The 14,451-nt window shown below is 47.3% G+C and overlaps 1 protein-coding gene across 6 annotated transcripts in view; it reads left to right on the top strand.

Moving 5' to 3' along the window:
• Positions 1-14,451, top strand: part of MBTPS1 (membrane bound transcription factor peptidase, site 1) — a 55,343-nt gene that overhangs the window by 20,550 nt on the left and 20,342 nt on the right. For all 6 annotated transcript variants that reach the window (XM_055305521.1, XM_055305522.1, XM_055305518.1 and 3 more), the window contains 5 exons: positions 1,363-1,479; positions 1,937-2,004; positions 5,652-5,754; positions 7,021-7,172; positions 10,154-10,315. In XM_055305521.1, the coding sequence (XP_055161496.1) occupies positions 1,363-1,479; positions 1,937-2,004; positions 5,652-5,754; positions 7,021-7,172; positions 10,154-10,315 (602 nt within the window). The remainder of the gene's footprint in view (positions 1-1,362; positions 1,480-1,936; positions 2,005-5,651; positions 5,755-7,020; positions 7,173-10,153; positions 10,316-14,451) is intronic.

The following is a 14,451-nucleotide window of genomic DNA, read 5'->3' as shown; positions in this document are numbered from 1 at the left end:
GGATCAAGTCCCACATCAGGCTTCCTGCAGGGAGCCTGCTTCTCTTTCTGCTTGTGTGTCTGCTTCTCTGTGTTTATCATGAATAAATAAATATAATCTTTAAAAAAAAAAAACACATACTCTTTTAAAAGCAGCACACCTCCTTGATGCAGATGGAGCTGCATCTGGCATCTCACATGTGCCATGTTGTTCTTCTGCTGCCACTTCTTCGTGGCTCTGCCCCTTTGCCATCCATCCCTTTGTCAGCCTCCTTGGACCATGAAGACCTCACTCCTGGGGCACTGCAGCAGTGGCTCATCCGCCTCTCATTCCTTCCTGTCCTCTGGGCATGCCCTGGGCTTCTGTGCCCCCGTGCCCCCATGTCACAGGCACATTTCTCATGCTTTCTCTGTGAGAGAAGAATCCAAGTGACTGTGTTTGCCACCCCTATTGACCAGCTCAAGGGCCATCTCTGTACCGTGGTGCCCAGTGGCACATTGGGCAGTGCGGGTTCCCAGCCCTATTCCCTTGATTTTTATAACAATTTATAGAAAGGAGGGGGGGGGTTCCTATTTTGTTTTTTAATTTTTATACAAATATTGCACAGTTCAAAAATCTCTAAAGGCTCACAGGGAAGATTCGCCCAATGCTGTCCCCGTCCAGCAGGGTTAACCTTACTTCCTCGTGTCCCGTGTGAGGGTTTCTCAGTTTCTTGTACCCGCCCCCCTCCCCCCCCCCCCGGTATTTTTTTTGCCTATACAAAAAAATGTAAATGGGTCTTATTTGTAAAAGCCTTTAAGAAACATAATTCTGAAATATTGTACTGATTCTACTTCTGTAAGTTTAATTGTACATGTATTTTATAAAAAACGTCTGAGTGGTGATACACAAGGCAATTCAGCTCTGTTAGGAGACTGGGGGAATTGAACATCAGAGAAATAATTCAGAAATAATACAGAGAAATAACTTTTATTGATGCCATTTACCCTTCAATCTGTTTAGGAATGAAGGATATTAGACAAATATGTTAACTCTGTAGAGCGCTCAACTGAAAGGGAAGTGTCTTGTGATAAATTCTTTCTGGGAGAGGCAGTGAGCGGTGTGGGGGTCCACCTCACCCTGGAAGGTGTACTTGAGGGTGAGGCCCTGGGGAGAGCAGCCACCCCCAGAGCACAGCTCTCCCTCAAGTCCAGCTTCAGGGACCTAGAATTTCCGAGTGTCTACATTTCGGAGCATTATTTGTTCTTGGTTTTCATTTCTGAAATTTAAGTTAATATGTTGTGCTGCTTAAGAGATTATACTTTACCTTTAGAAACAGAAACTCTGTTGTAGCCCTTTTAGACTTTCACTGAAATCCCTAAAGTCATGTCTGGCATTAACTAGGTATCCTACACCTCCTGGTTCCTGGACGCCTTCAACTATGCCATCTTAAAGAAGATGGATGTGCTGAACCTCAGCATCGGTGGCCCTGACTTCATGGACCATCCCTTTGTTGACAAGGTTGGTCATGTCCCCACACAAAAGATAGTGGTACTCCTGGTGACAGCGTCTGTTCTGAGCATTCATCTCTGGTGCGCTGGTAGCCTGTCATGGACAAGGCCACTGCCTCGTGAGGACGATGGATGATGACGCGAGCTTTGAGAACTAGTGTTGGGAGCAGGACAATCTCTTGTGTTGGTACCTTTTCCAAACAGCACATTTCTGAACCTGCCCAGAAAGCGGGCTTTGCTTTGTGCACTGCAAGATCCCATATCCTGCTTTTATCAGTGCTACTGAACACACTGGTTGGCAAACATCCATTCCATAAGGGGCTACTGTTACATTTTGAAGGGCACCCTTTTTTTGTACTGTTTTTAGAAGTTGTAGTTATTTTTGGACATTTTGTACATTAATTGTTTGAGAGTGCCATAGTTGCAGAAGCCATAGTTGCAGAAATAAATGTTTGTTAATCCTTTAGGTGTGGGAATTAACAGCTAACAACGTAATCATGGTTTCTGCTATTGGCAATGACGGACCTCTTTATGGGTAAGTATTCCCCATAGGGATGGCTTAGAGGTGTTTTCTCACCCTGAAATAACTGCAGATCTGTTGTCCATCTGTCTCTGTGTCTACCTGTGGCTGTTTGTATCTGTCAAAAACTTTGTGTCATGGGAATGTTCTGCACCTTATGAGCCAGACTGTGTAATGAGCCTCACTGGTCATCTCAGGCTGGTCTTTTTTCTGCTTAATTTTTTATTTATAATTTTTAGTTTTCTGTAAATAGCAGTTTGGAGGCCTACAGCTTTTATTGTACTTTTTTTTTCCTCCCTGAAATCAATCAAGAAAGTAAACCTGTAGAAATAAATGGATTCCGTAGTATTTATTGATACCCGCTGTGTGCGAGGCTGAGGTGTGAGGAGGTAAATGGGACGAGGTGCCTGTCTCAGGAAGGATGAGGCGCAGACGCAGCAGAGTTGGCAGAGAGGGACAGTACAGGCAGCGTAATAGACCTGGCAACCTCTGTCGGTTGATGAGCAGGGTCAGATGGAATGAAGAGAGAGAATGGTGTCCCAGAAATGCTCTTCTGTGCTGGGTTGTCACAGTGCAGTAAAGCAGCGTGAGATGTGAAACGCTATTCACTGTGATACAGGCCTTGAGCTCTCACCCGGTTAGAGATCCTGATCTCCTTTCACCTGTGGCTCCAATTTGCATTCTGTAGGTGATGCGTATAAATAGTCTCTTGTGCTGAAATGCTTTTGCAGCAGGATGTGTGTCATCTTCCCATGTTGGGTACCGAGGACTTGAGCGGTTCGGTGCTGTAATGGGGAGGGGGTGAGTTAACCACGGAGGAGGAGAAAATGCAGGAGAAATGGGCGTGTGCATGAGCTGCTGTGGTGTGCACAGTGGGCACGTGCGCCTAGGCCTTCAGAGTTGCTCATTGCATTGTGCTGTGACACCCCTAGGCATGCATGGCATGGTTTAAGGATTGATGGACTTAAACATGAGGGGCTCAGGGCACAAGATTAGGCTGAACTCGGGGATTACTGTTTGTCTAGGTCGGGAGCTGTGTGTGTTGGCAGGTGTGGCTCCAGTCTCCTTGTGAGGGGCCCGAGGTTCTGAGTTTGCTGTGTTGCCAGTCGTGTGTGCTGGGACTCACAGGTGTGCAAGGTGGAAACATGTCCTTGCATGGTGGAGGCCCTGAGTCCTAAATAGTCACCCCCAGTTGTCTTATTTCCCCTTTGATGTGTTTCTCCCCCTGGCCACTTCTCCTATCTCTGTCCCCCACCCCTCAGCCCAAAGTCCACAGACTGTCCATTGTCTTTCCAGCCTGTCTTCCTGCTGGACGCTGCTGGGCCTTCTCATCCCTGGGCCTCAGCCTTACTGTCACCGCGGGCGTGAGGCTGCCCTGGGTGGTGCTTGCCAGGGAGACCTTTGGCAGCAGAGGGAAGGCTCTGCCAGCACCAAGCCCCTGGAAGTGGCGGCTGTTCTCTTTCCTTGTTTTCTCTTCAGATAGACTTTAGCACTTAACATATTCAAGAATCTGCAGAGGGTTATCATTGCCTAATCACATCCACATTTTTCTTCTTGGATTCTAAGGTTTTCACTGCTCTATCCCGGAGTCAGCAAACTTTTTCTGTAAAGGGTCAGGTAGTAAATATTTTAGGGTTTGCAAGCCATGTGGGGTTTGCTGTAACCACTCACCTGCCCTTGTAATGTGAAAGCAGCCTTGGATGTATATAAACGAATGGGCGTGGCTGTTCCAGGGAAATATGATATACATTGGACAGGTGGTAGGCCCAGGAAGGCCTGTGGCCAGAGGTGGGTAACTGCAGCCCACCGGTGCTGGCCCAGCTGTGTTCCCCGCAGCCTCCCCTGCACACTCCACAGACCCAGTCCTCTCCTGGTCCTCCCTGCAGTAAACCCTGTTTATCTCCATCCCATCACTTGTTCTTGCTGCTGACCCCCATCGCTTGCCTTTCTGTCTCTTCACACCCCTCTCACCAGCTCTTCCATGTGCTTCTCTGACTGCTCTGCCACACACTGGTCCCTCCTCTGAAATCCTGTGATGTCTGTGGGCCATCACACTCCTTTTCTGTGTTAGAGGAGCACCCTGAGAGGGCCCCATGTCCATCTCTCACATCTTTTTGTGAAACTGCACAGAGCCCTGGCCTCTGCTGGCAACTCCCATCGTGCTGGGAACTGCCCTGTGAGCCCATCATGGGGTCCTATGTCCTTGGTGTACTTGAACTTCATTTTTAGCATAAGCCAATAAAAATAAATCACTGTAGGTGCCTCTGAACAATTACCTGGTAGCATGTTGGTGGCCAGTGAGCTAAGGAGGCAGTGCCAGGATTGACTCATGCTGGTTTAAAATAGTTGGTTAAAAGCAGGTGCCCTGGAGTCTTTACTAAGGTCATTTAAGTCTCTGGGAATCAGTTGTGGTTATTGAATTGTCAGGGTTCTGAATTTGGTGGTAGAGCTATGGTAGGTAAAGTTCAGAGATGCAGTTTCATGAGTTGAAGTTGTTTGATATTTTCAGACCATTTGGTTTTATCTTGACTTAGCTCTTTAGAGTTTAAAACTTTTGTTGTGATTTGTTTCACTGTGATTTCTTTACATATCTGGTGCACTCAAGGTATTGAGAATTGTATGGTTTTCCTTTGCATCTGTCTGCCCTTTGAGGAGCTCACAATGAGGGTGGAGGGGTCACTCCTCGGTTCCCTGTGAAGCAGGGGAGCAACCTGCAGGTGATCAGTTGAGAACTTTGACTTCCTGACGGTGGCAGGTGCCAGTTTGTGGCTATCACTGCTTCCCAGAAAAGTGTGGGATCTGGTGGGGACAGGATGCACTCCCTGGGAGTGGAGTGAGAATGATGTGAGAGCATGGGAGTGGGCAGCCGTCATGAGCCCATGGAGTCTCGGCCGCTCAGAGAGAGGACTCCCTCAGGTCCAGAAGTGCATCTTGGGAAAGTGCATCTTGCTGCACGTACAAGATAGTGGCCTCAGCCCAGTGTGTGAGTAGCAGAGAACGTGGCCTTTGTTCAGCCAGGGAAGCTACACGAGAACCTAAGACCATCTTGGATTTTTCTGGGAATATTAGCTGTTATCTGAATTACTCATTTTTTTTTTAAAGATTTTATTTATTTATTCATGAGAAACACATAGGGAGAGAGGCAGAGGGAGAAGCAGGCTCCATGCAGGGAGCCCGACGTGGGACTTGATCCTGGGTCTCCAGGATCACGCCCTGAGCCAAAGGCAGACGCTCAACTGCTGAGCCACCCAGGCATCCCTGAATTACTCATTTTTTAAAAAAGATTTTATTTATTTATGAGAGACTCAGAGAGAGAGAGAGAGGCAGAGACACAGGCAGAGGGAGAAGCAGGCTCCATGCAGGGAGCCTGATGTGTGACTCGATCCCAGGACTCCAGTATTAACACTCTGGGCCAAAGGCAGGTGCTAAACTGAACAACCCAGGGGTCCCCTGAATTACTCATTTTTTTAAAAAAGATTTTATTTATTTATGAGAGAGAGGGAGCAGGGTGAGGAGCAGAGGGAGAGGGACAAGCTGACTTTGTGCTGACCTGAGCCGAAATCCAGTGTCGGATAGTTAAGCGACTGAACCACCCAGGTGCCCCCCCAAAGTACTCATTTAAAATGATTTCTTTTCCTTTGTGTTTTTGTGCGTCAATCTAGCACCCTGAATAACCCTGCTGACCAGATGGATGTGATCGGAGTAGGTGGCATTGACTTTGAGGACAACATCGCCCGCTTTTCCTCAAGGGGAATGACTACTTGGGTAGGCTTTACTAGTGGGATGTACCACGCAGAACTGTGTGTGTACGATCTGTGGGTGTATTTATAGGTGCACATGTGGAAAAGCAGCTGGGGAGGTAGCCAGGGCTGTGGGTGCTCCCCTGGCCACAACAATGAGTCATCTGGCCCCTTGGATGTCTGCTGTTTCATGGTGGTGCATTGGGTAGGGGCTGGTTCTGAGTGGTGCTTCCTGCTTCCCACTTTGTAACTGACTTCTGAGCAATGCACCTTTTAGGGCGGTTGGATTTATGCCCGCTTGTTCTGACTGGTTAGAAGGGGAGCAGTCCTTTCTTATTGCTAGGTCAGAGGATTTTTCTAGCCTTAGGAAGCTGGAGAGGCCAGTGAGAACAACTTACTATCAGCTCTGCTGCCCTGGAAATAATTCTGTTTAACTGGGCAAAACTGAAATAATTTTAGCAAGTTAATCAGTTCAGCTCCTTGGGGTTTAATTGTGCCTCTGGGTCATCCTCCTTTACTCCCAGAGCAGAGTTGGATGTACAGGTGGCTGCTCCCATGGGCACTGCTTGGTACTCCTACCTGCCTCTCCTGATGCTGTCACTGGTTGTGTCCTTGGCCTGCACCGAGGCCTTGTGTCATACCAGCATTTTGAGAAATGTTCCTGACTGGTCTGCAGAGCTGCCTCAGAAGGCACCTTCAGTCAGTGCCCCACGTGAATCTGGATCCAACGTCTAGTTATGTTTGAGTGCCAGAAAAGGTTTTGTTCACTTCATGTTGGTGGTTGCTGCACTTTTTCACAGCATATAAGATCTCGTGATTCTCATTTTGCCTCAATTTCCAGGAAATTTAAGAGAGTATTCAGTTAAAATTTTGTTACTCATGCAGTTATTATCATTTTGAGTGCTTTCTTTCCCTTCTAGTAGTTTCATGCTGTCATGTACTCCTTTCGTTTTAAATATGTTTATTTAATTTTTAATTTTAACTTTCTGTTATTTTTAACATATTTCTAATTTTTAGATTAATTTCTATTTCTAGTCTTGCAGAATTTAAAATATTCACTTTCAGTTGCTTTGTGGCATTACTATTATACTAGTAACTATAAAGCACACCTAAAACAATTTCATTTTCTCCATTGCCGATTAAGATTGTGTTGTATCACAGTTGAATTTAAGATAAAACCAGTATGTTCCTAAGTTTATATTACATGGAAATAACCATATTCACTCCTAACTGCATGTAGCTGTGTGCCGGTGGTGTGCTGTGGTAAAAACCAAGCTACTTTCATTTGTAGGAACTACCAGGAGGTTATGGCCGTGTGAAACCCGATATCGTCACCTATGGTGCTGGAGTGAGAGGCTCTGGTGTGAAAGGGGGCTGCCGGGCCTTGTCGGGGACCAGTGTGGCTTCTCCTGTAGTTGCTGGCGCTGTCACCTTGTTGGTAAGGTGAGTGCTGCTCAGCAGAGAGGCTGTGGTCCAGCAGACCAGGAGCTGAGTCTGGCTTGTCACCAAGCAGGTTTGTGAGTTTAGGAGCATGCCATGAACATTGCTCCCTCTCTCTCTCCATCTCCATCCATGCTGTTCTGTGTAGGGGATTCATGTGAGGTGATGACTTCACTTCACTGTGAAGTTTGACTTGTAGGGATGCCTGGGTGGCTCAGCAGTTGAGCGTCTGCCTTTGGCTCAGCCGTGATCCTGGGGTCCAGGATCGAGTTCCACATCGAGGTCCTTGCAGGGAACCTGCTTCTTCCTCTGCCTGTGTCTCTGTCTACGTCTCTCTCATGAATAAGTAAATAAAAATAAAAAAAAAAAGTCTGACTGTAAAGCACTGTGTGAGGACACAGTCTGCCCTGTGTTTGTTTTTGTTCTGGTTTGTTTTTATTACTTTAAAAAAAAATCTATTTATTTGAGAGAGTTGGGGGAGAGGCAGAGGAAGAGGGAGACTCCTAAGCAGGCTTCACATTCAGGCAGAGCCCGATGCGGGGCTCCATCTCACAACCCTGAGATCATGATCTGAGCCAAAATTAAGAGGTGGATGCCTAACCAACTGAGCCACCAAGGCACCTCTTAAAGATTTATCTTTAAGAGTGGTTTTAGCACCCCGATGTTTCTAGCAGCCATGTCCACAATAGCCAAACTGTGGAAGGAGCCTCGGTGCCCATCAAAAGATGAATGGATAAAGAAGATGTGGTTTATGTATACAATGGAATATTCCTCAGCCATTAGAAACGACAAATACCCACCATTTGCTTCAACGTGGATGGAACTGGAGGGTATTATGCTGAGTGAAGTAAGTCAATCGGAGAAGGACAAACAGTGTATGTTCTCATTCATTTGGGGAATATGAATAATAGTGAAGGGGAATATAAGGGAAGGGAGAAGAAATGTGTGGGAAATATCAGAAAGGGAGACAGAACATAAAGACTTCTAACTCTGGGAAATGAACTAGGGGTGGTGGAAGGGGAGGAGGGCGGGGGGTGGGGGTGAATGGGTGACGGGCAGTGAGGGGGGGCACTTGTCGGGATGAGCACTGGGTGTTATTCTGTATGTTGGTAAATTGAACACCAATAAAATTAATTTATTAAAAAAAAAAGAGTGGTTTTAGGTTCGTAGTAATACTGAGGAAGGTACAGGGTTCCCCATGGACCCTGTGCCTCCATATTCTTGCTTTTAACATACCAATTTTGTGCTATAGTTGCACTTGTGATGTCCAAACAAGTGTGTGTATCAGGCAGGGCACAAAAAGTCAGTTATTTCCCTGCCATAGTCTTCATTTCCTTGGAGAGTTACCTTTCAGTGTGCTCTGTTAGCTGAGGAGCTGTCCAGCTAGGCAGCAGGACTGGCAGTTTCTCTGTGTGATTTATTTATTCTCTTTTGTCTCATTGAATCCCTCATAGAGTTGGAACAGAGCTTAGTGATTGGCCCTTAAGTTTATTTTGATTTTAGCTTTGAATGCCTGGGATATATTGTTTTTTAATTAGCATTCTTTGATAAAGGTAAATATCTATCTCTGTCCTCCTTTTCTCATCCTCTTAGAGTTCAGAGCAGTTTCTTGAAAATGTTGACACTGGCTAGGGTGATCTCTGGAGACAAACCCTGTCTTTTTTCTTGCACTTGTTTTCCTCACCGCATCTTCCATGCAGAGAGGAGAAGGGGAGGGAAGGCATGTGGATTTACCTGGCTGCATTCAGGCTTTTCACACTGGCTGGAGGAGCGCATTCCACTAGGGGCTCCTGCTGGCCACCTTGTTGTTTATGGGACCCTGACTCGTTCACCACCAGCCATGACTGTGGGGAGGGTTGAGGCCTCAGCTGCAATCCTGAGCTGGGCATACCTCCCGTGTCAGGTGAGTTGAGGAGGATTTCCTTTCCAGCAGCTGTCCGGGAAACCTTTCACTTTCCTTATCTTCCTGCAGCTGATGAAATGTGCCTATGGCAAGTCATCTCCCTGTAGCCTGGCAGCACTCCTGAGGATGCAGGACCTGGCCTTTGATCTGGCCTGTCCATGCAGGGGTTGGGGCTTGTGGCTGCCACTGAACTTTTATCGGCTCCCACTTTACCCCCTCTTACTCTCCTTACACCAGATTTCTCATCTAGACTTAGTAGAAATCCCACCCACACTTCCAAGACCAGCCACCATCATAGAAAGATATTTGGGAACCGTGGAGAGTCCATTTTTCTTTTTTGCTTTCTGGATTTTGTCCCCTGCATTTGAAGGGTTAAAATTTACTTGTATTTATGATAAGTAGACATACAGAAATGTGCGTGCTAGGGCTGGTGTTCTCGAGCACTGATGGTGCCTGTGTGTCACTAAGTTCCTGGCCAGATCGAGCTGTGTGTTTGTCCAGGTGCGTTCTGATGATGCAGTGCTCAGGCTGGCCTCAGGTGCACTCTGTTCTGTCAGGCCGTCCCCACCTGGGAGGTCGCACACCCTGGACTCCAGAACAGCAAAGGCAGGCAGGGGTGGGAGTCTTCACTTAGGTGCTGTGGTTCCTGCCGGCCCTCCGGGGAGGTCCTCTCCATGCTTTCTGCCACCAAGTGTCCTCACAGCTCCTCTGCTTCCTGTGGCCATCAGGCTTCCTTTCCCCTCAGGAGTCCATCACTCTTAACCTGCTCTTGTCTCCTGCAGCCTCGGAGGTCATTTTAGTTGTTTAATTGGAAAAATACATGTTTCTGATAAACCTAGTGTAAACGGGCAAAAGCTCCCTGAATCACTTGACACAAGCCAGTGGAAAGTTAAATAGTAGTCCCAAGACAGGGGCAGAAATGCCACATTATTCTCATCCTGCACGGGCTTCACCTGAGAAGCTCCCATTAGTTGCAACACCAGAGGGAAGGTCCCAGGTCTGCACGGCCACAGGTTAAGGATGGTCTGATTTTCCTCTTCCTACTGAGAGAGAATGAGCAAATACGTGGTTTTCTCTCCAGCACAGTCCAGAAGCGAGAACTGGTGAACCCAGCCAGCATGAAGCAGGCCCTCATTGCATCCGCCCGGAGGCTTCCTGGGGTCAATATGTTTGAGCAAGGCCATGGCAAGCTGGACCTTCTCAGGGCCTATCAGATTCTCAACAGCTACAAACCGCAGGCAAGGTTGGTATGCTTCTTTTGAATTGGCCTTTCTCTCTCCCTGGGCTCTGAGAGTATTCATCCCTCTGTGCAAAATACTGGCCTCGGGGCAGGAACTGATCACTGATCCACACCACAGCAGACCCTCAGGGAAGGCTTCATGCTGCTGTTTCGGTGAGGGCAAGGGCACCACCTGGCAGCGCTTGAACTGCTTTCTACTTCTTGATGTTCTGTTATTTGTAGTACAAGTAGCTTAAAATACTGATTGGTTTCTTTTCACTTTTTTTTAAAGGGACGTTTTAATTTTTTTATTTTTATCTTTATTTATTTTTTGAGGAAGAGAGCATGTGCAGTGCAAGCTGAGAGGGAGGAGCAGAAGGGGAGGGAGAGGGACAAGCAGACTCCGTGCTGAGCAGAGAGCCAAGCCCTACATGGGGCTCTGTCCCTGGCCCCTGAGATCATGACCTGAGCTGAAATCTAGAGTCAGTCACTTAACCAGTTGAACCACCCAGGCGCCCTAGAACATTTTAAATAATCTTAGGTTTGCAGAAGTGGTGTAGCAGTTGTCACATACCCTTTACCCAGCTTACCCTGATGCTGGCACCTTCGCTAACGACGCGTCAACTCTTAAAACCAGCAAAGGAGCACTGACACTGTACTGTGATGAATCCACAGACTTCGCTCACAGGCATCCAGTCCCTGGGGTGCTGTGTCCATCCAGCCAGGATCAGGCCTGTGCTCGTTGCTCTGCCTTCCCGGTCCCTCCAGCATTTGGCGGCTCATCTGTCTTTTGCTGTCACTAATAACTCTGACTCCTTTGGGAGTACTGGTTTTTAGTAAGTAGACTGTCCATGTGAGTTTATCTGCTGCTTTCTCATGATTAGTTTGAGATTATGTATTTTTGGTTAGAGCTTGTTTGCTTTCTAATCTGAAATTTTTATTGGAAATTACTAGATTTACAACAAAGCTGTAAATATTATGTAAGGATTGCATCTTAGGTAACGTGGTGCAAGCCTCAAAGCCTGGAAATTAATTAGTTAATTAATTAATCCGTTACCATGGACTAATAATCTCTCAACTATACTCAGATTTCACCCACTGTGTGTCCCATCCTTTTCTGGGGCCAGGATGCAACCAACATCCTGCGATACTTGGGGTGGGCCTTTCTGCATGGTTTCCTCTCATGGGGACACTCCTTGGTTCCTGTTCCTCTCACTGTTGGTGGTGTCCGTTGGTATTGTGTGATTGAGGTGGTGCATCAGTCAGCGCTCTCTGGGTGGCAGACACCAAGGTGGGGAGGATGTCCAGGAGGTCAGCTGTGAGGAGAGGACCCAGGAAGGAGGATGGGAAGGAGATAGGAGGAGTCCAAGGGCTACCACAGCCTAGGTCTGAGAGAGTGTCTGCTCTCGGGGAGCTCTTGAACCAGAGTGGCCTGTTCGAGGAGCCTGTGCCTCCGGGGGTCAGCCTGCCCTGGCTCCCCCCTGCACTCAGCCTTGGCTGGGAGCAGCAGCGGGAAGCCTACCCTGGCAGGAGCAGACACAACAGACGGTCCAGGCCGTTGGCTGTGCTCCTGTGGCAGATCCGATCCGCAGCACTCCTGCTTCCATAGGTGGTATTTGCAGTGTCCTCTACTGTCCCTTGTGATTGCTGAGTGTTTCATGATCGTCTTGGAGATGATCCTGTTGCTCTTCTTTCTTTTCTTTTTCTTTTTTTAGTAAAGGTTTTATTTGAGATAACGAGAGAGAGCAACAGGCGGCAGGGAGGAGCAGAGGGAGAGGGAGGAGCAGGGAGCCCAACACAGGGCTCCATCCCAGGGCCCCAGAATCACAACCTGAGCCTAAAGCAGATGCTTAACTGACTGAGCCACTGAGGCACCCCAAGATGCCTAATAGATGGGGTGAGGCACCCCAATATGATCCTGTTTCTGACATCCTTTGCCTCATAGGTTCCAGCATCCATTGTTGGTTCTTACCTGAAACGATACTACTGTAGAGACTGCCTTGTGGTGATTTATTAGTTGGAATTCTGCTCCAAGGAAGAGCTATCCCTTTTTTCTCTCCTGTGTTTACTTATCTGTTTGTTTATATCAATGTGGGCACATGGCTATTTATTTTACTCTGTAAATTGTAGCCCATTGATATCATTGTTGATTTTGTGGCTCAGATTGTCCCAGATTTGGCCCTCAGAGTCTCCTACTGGTTGGCTGCTGTGTTATTTGCATCATGCCTCCCTTGTTTTTTTTTTTGAGTACTTCCTTGCTGTTTGTTTGGCAACAGAGAATGATCACACATTTCCAGCCCCAGCCCTGGTCTTCATTCTTTCTCCATGCAGCCCCGGCTCTTCCATGTGTTTGGAACCCAGACTCACGGCAATGTGCTCCCTGCTGCTGTGCCCATGGCTTTGTAGACCCTTTCGGCAGTTGGCTGGGCAGTGTCTGTGTATGCACGCCGTCTGCACCTGTGTGTGTCTGTTGCTGTGGATGGAAGCGCATGAGTCTATCCCTCTGCTACTCTTTCCCGAGCTGCTGTTCTCTGCCCTGTCTTCCTTCCCCTTACGTGGAATGCACTTCACCACCATGACATGCACAGAACATTTACCTGTTTGCTCAGTCCACGTCCCCTCGGAAAAAACATGCTGACTGGAGTGCAGGATCTGTGTATAATTCGTATCTTTGGCTTTAGAGCACATGGCCCTGCTGTGCCCCAGCTTTCCTCAGCTTACTCCCTTTCTTCTGCTTCCATCTCTTTCACTGCTCATTTTTGGTACAGCCAAGTTAGTTTATATTTCTTTGTGGATCCCCCCCAACACATGGTGGTTGATTTCCACTAGCTATGTGTTTGGTATGTGACACATTACCCTGTCTTTGCAGTCAGAAGTGCACAGGGGAAGCCCCCATCCCTTCTGGCCCTGCTCCCTCTCCCTCAGTTTCTCCACCCCTGGTGGGTATCACAGGTTATCCTTCTTGTATTTCTTTTTGCACAAATGAGCAGATACACATGTATGTTCTTATATCCTTTTTCTTACATTAAGAATAGCATCACTGAAAATAGTTTATTGCATTTTGCTCTTTTCACTTAATAGCATCCTGGAAATCACTCCCGATCAGTTCATGCAAATCTCTCTTCCTTCTCTTCATAGCAGCAGAGGGTGGATATGCGTTGTCTGTTCAACTACTTATTTGTATGTAGGCATTTAAATTCCTTACAACATATTGTTAGTTATAAACTATTGCAGTGCCAGTGTAATTTAGTTTCTTTGGAGGTGTGTCTTTAGGGGAGGTTCCTAGAGGTGATATTGCTGGGTCAAAATTACCAGTGTGGGAGGCTTCGTTAAGTCCCACCCTGCTCCCTTGCTCCCAGGCAGAAGGGTTGTGCCTGGCAGCGTACCTCAGCCCCACGCAAGTACGAGCCTGCTTCCCAGAGCCCCCACCACAGGATGGCCTCCATACTTGTGACTGCACTGGCGGCCAGTCCGATGGGGGACACAGGGTATCTCACTGTTGCTTTCATTTGCATTTGTCTTGTTAGGAGTAAAGTGGCGACACTTTGTGGTGAAGGGCTGTTTTTATACCTTTCTTGTGAAGTATCTGCTTACTACTTCTCATTTCTCTGTGGGGTTTTGTTCCTCAGTTTTTAAGAATTCTTTACAAATTAGGGTTACTGACCCTTTGTCAGCGACCCATTCTGCAGCTCTTTCTCTCCGTCTGTCAGTTGCCTTTTGGCTTTGTGTAATATGTTCGTTGCTGTTCAGTGTTTTTTCAGTAGCCACTTTTGTTGGGCTCTTGTCATTGCCAGTCCTGGACTTTGAGTCACAGAAAGCTTTTCTCTGCTGGAAAGTACGAGAACTCACCTGTTTCCTTCTAATATGTGCTTGCTTTCTTTTATATACATGAGCCTCTCTGATCCATATGGAGTTTATTTTGGTCTATAGGTGGAAACATGAAATAACTATCTTTGCCACCAGTCTGTGAGCTCCCTTTATAAAAGGTCCATCTTTGCCCCAGCAATTTGAGGTGCTGTCTTGTGAGATTCTGGGTCCAGGGTAATTACTGGGGGTGGTCATGTACTCATTCTCTACCAGTTGGAGCCTCCAGAGTTTGAGAATCATGGAAGCAAAGAGGCGTTTCATAGTGGCATGTACAAGCAGTCTAGGCAGGCCAG

Source organism: Nyctereutes procyonoides, unplaced genomic scaffold, assembly GCF_905146905.1.
Source record: "Nyctereutes procyonoides isolate TBG_1078 unplaced genomic scaffold, NYPRO_anot_genome, whole genome shotgun sequence".
Taxonomy (NCBI): domain Eukaryota; kingdom Metazoa; phylum Chordata; class Mammalia; order Carnivora; family Canidae; genus Nyctereutes; species Nyctereutes procyonoides.
This window is presented reverse-complemented; position numbering and strand designations above follow the sequence as displayed.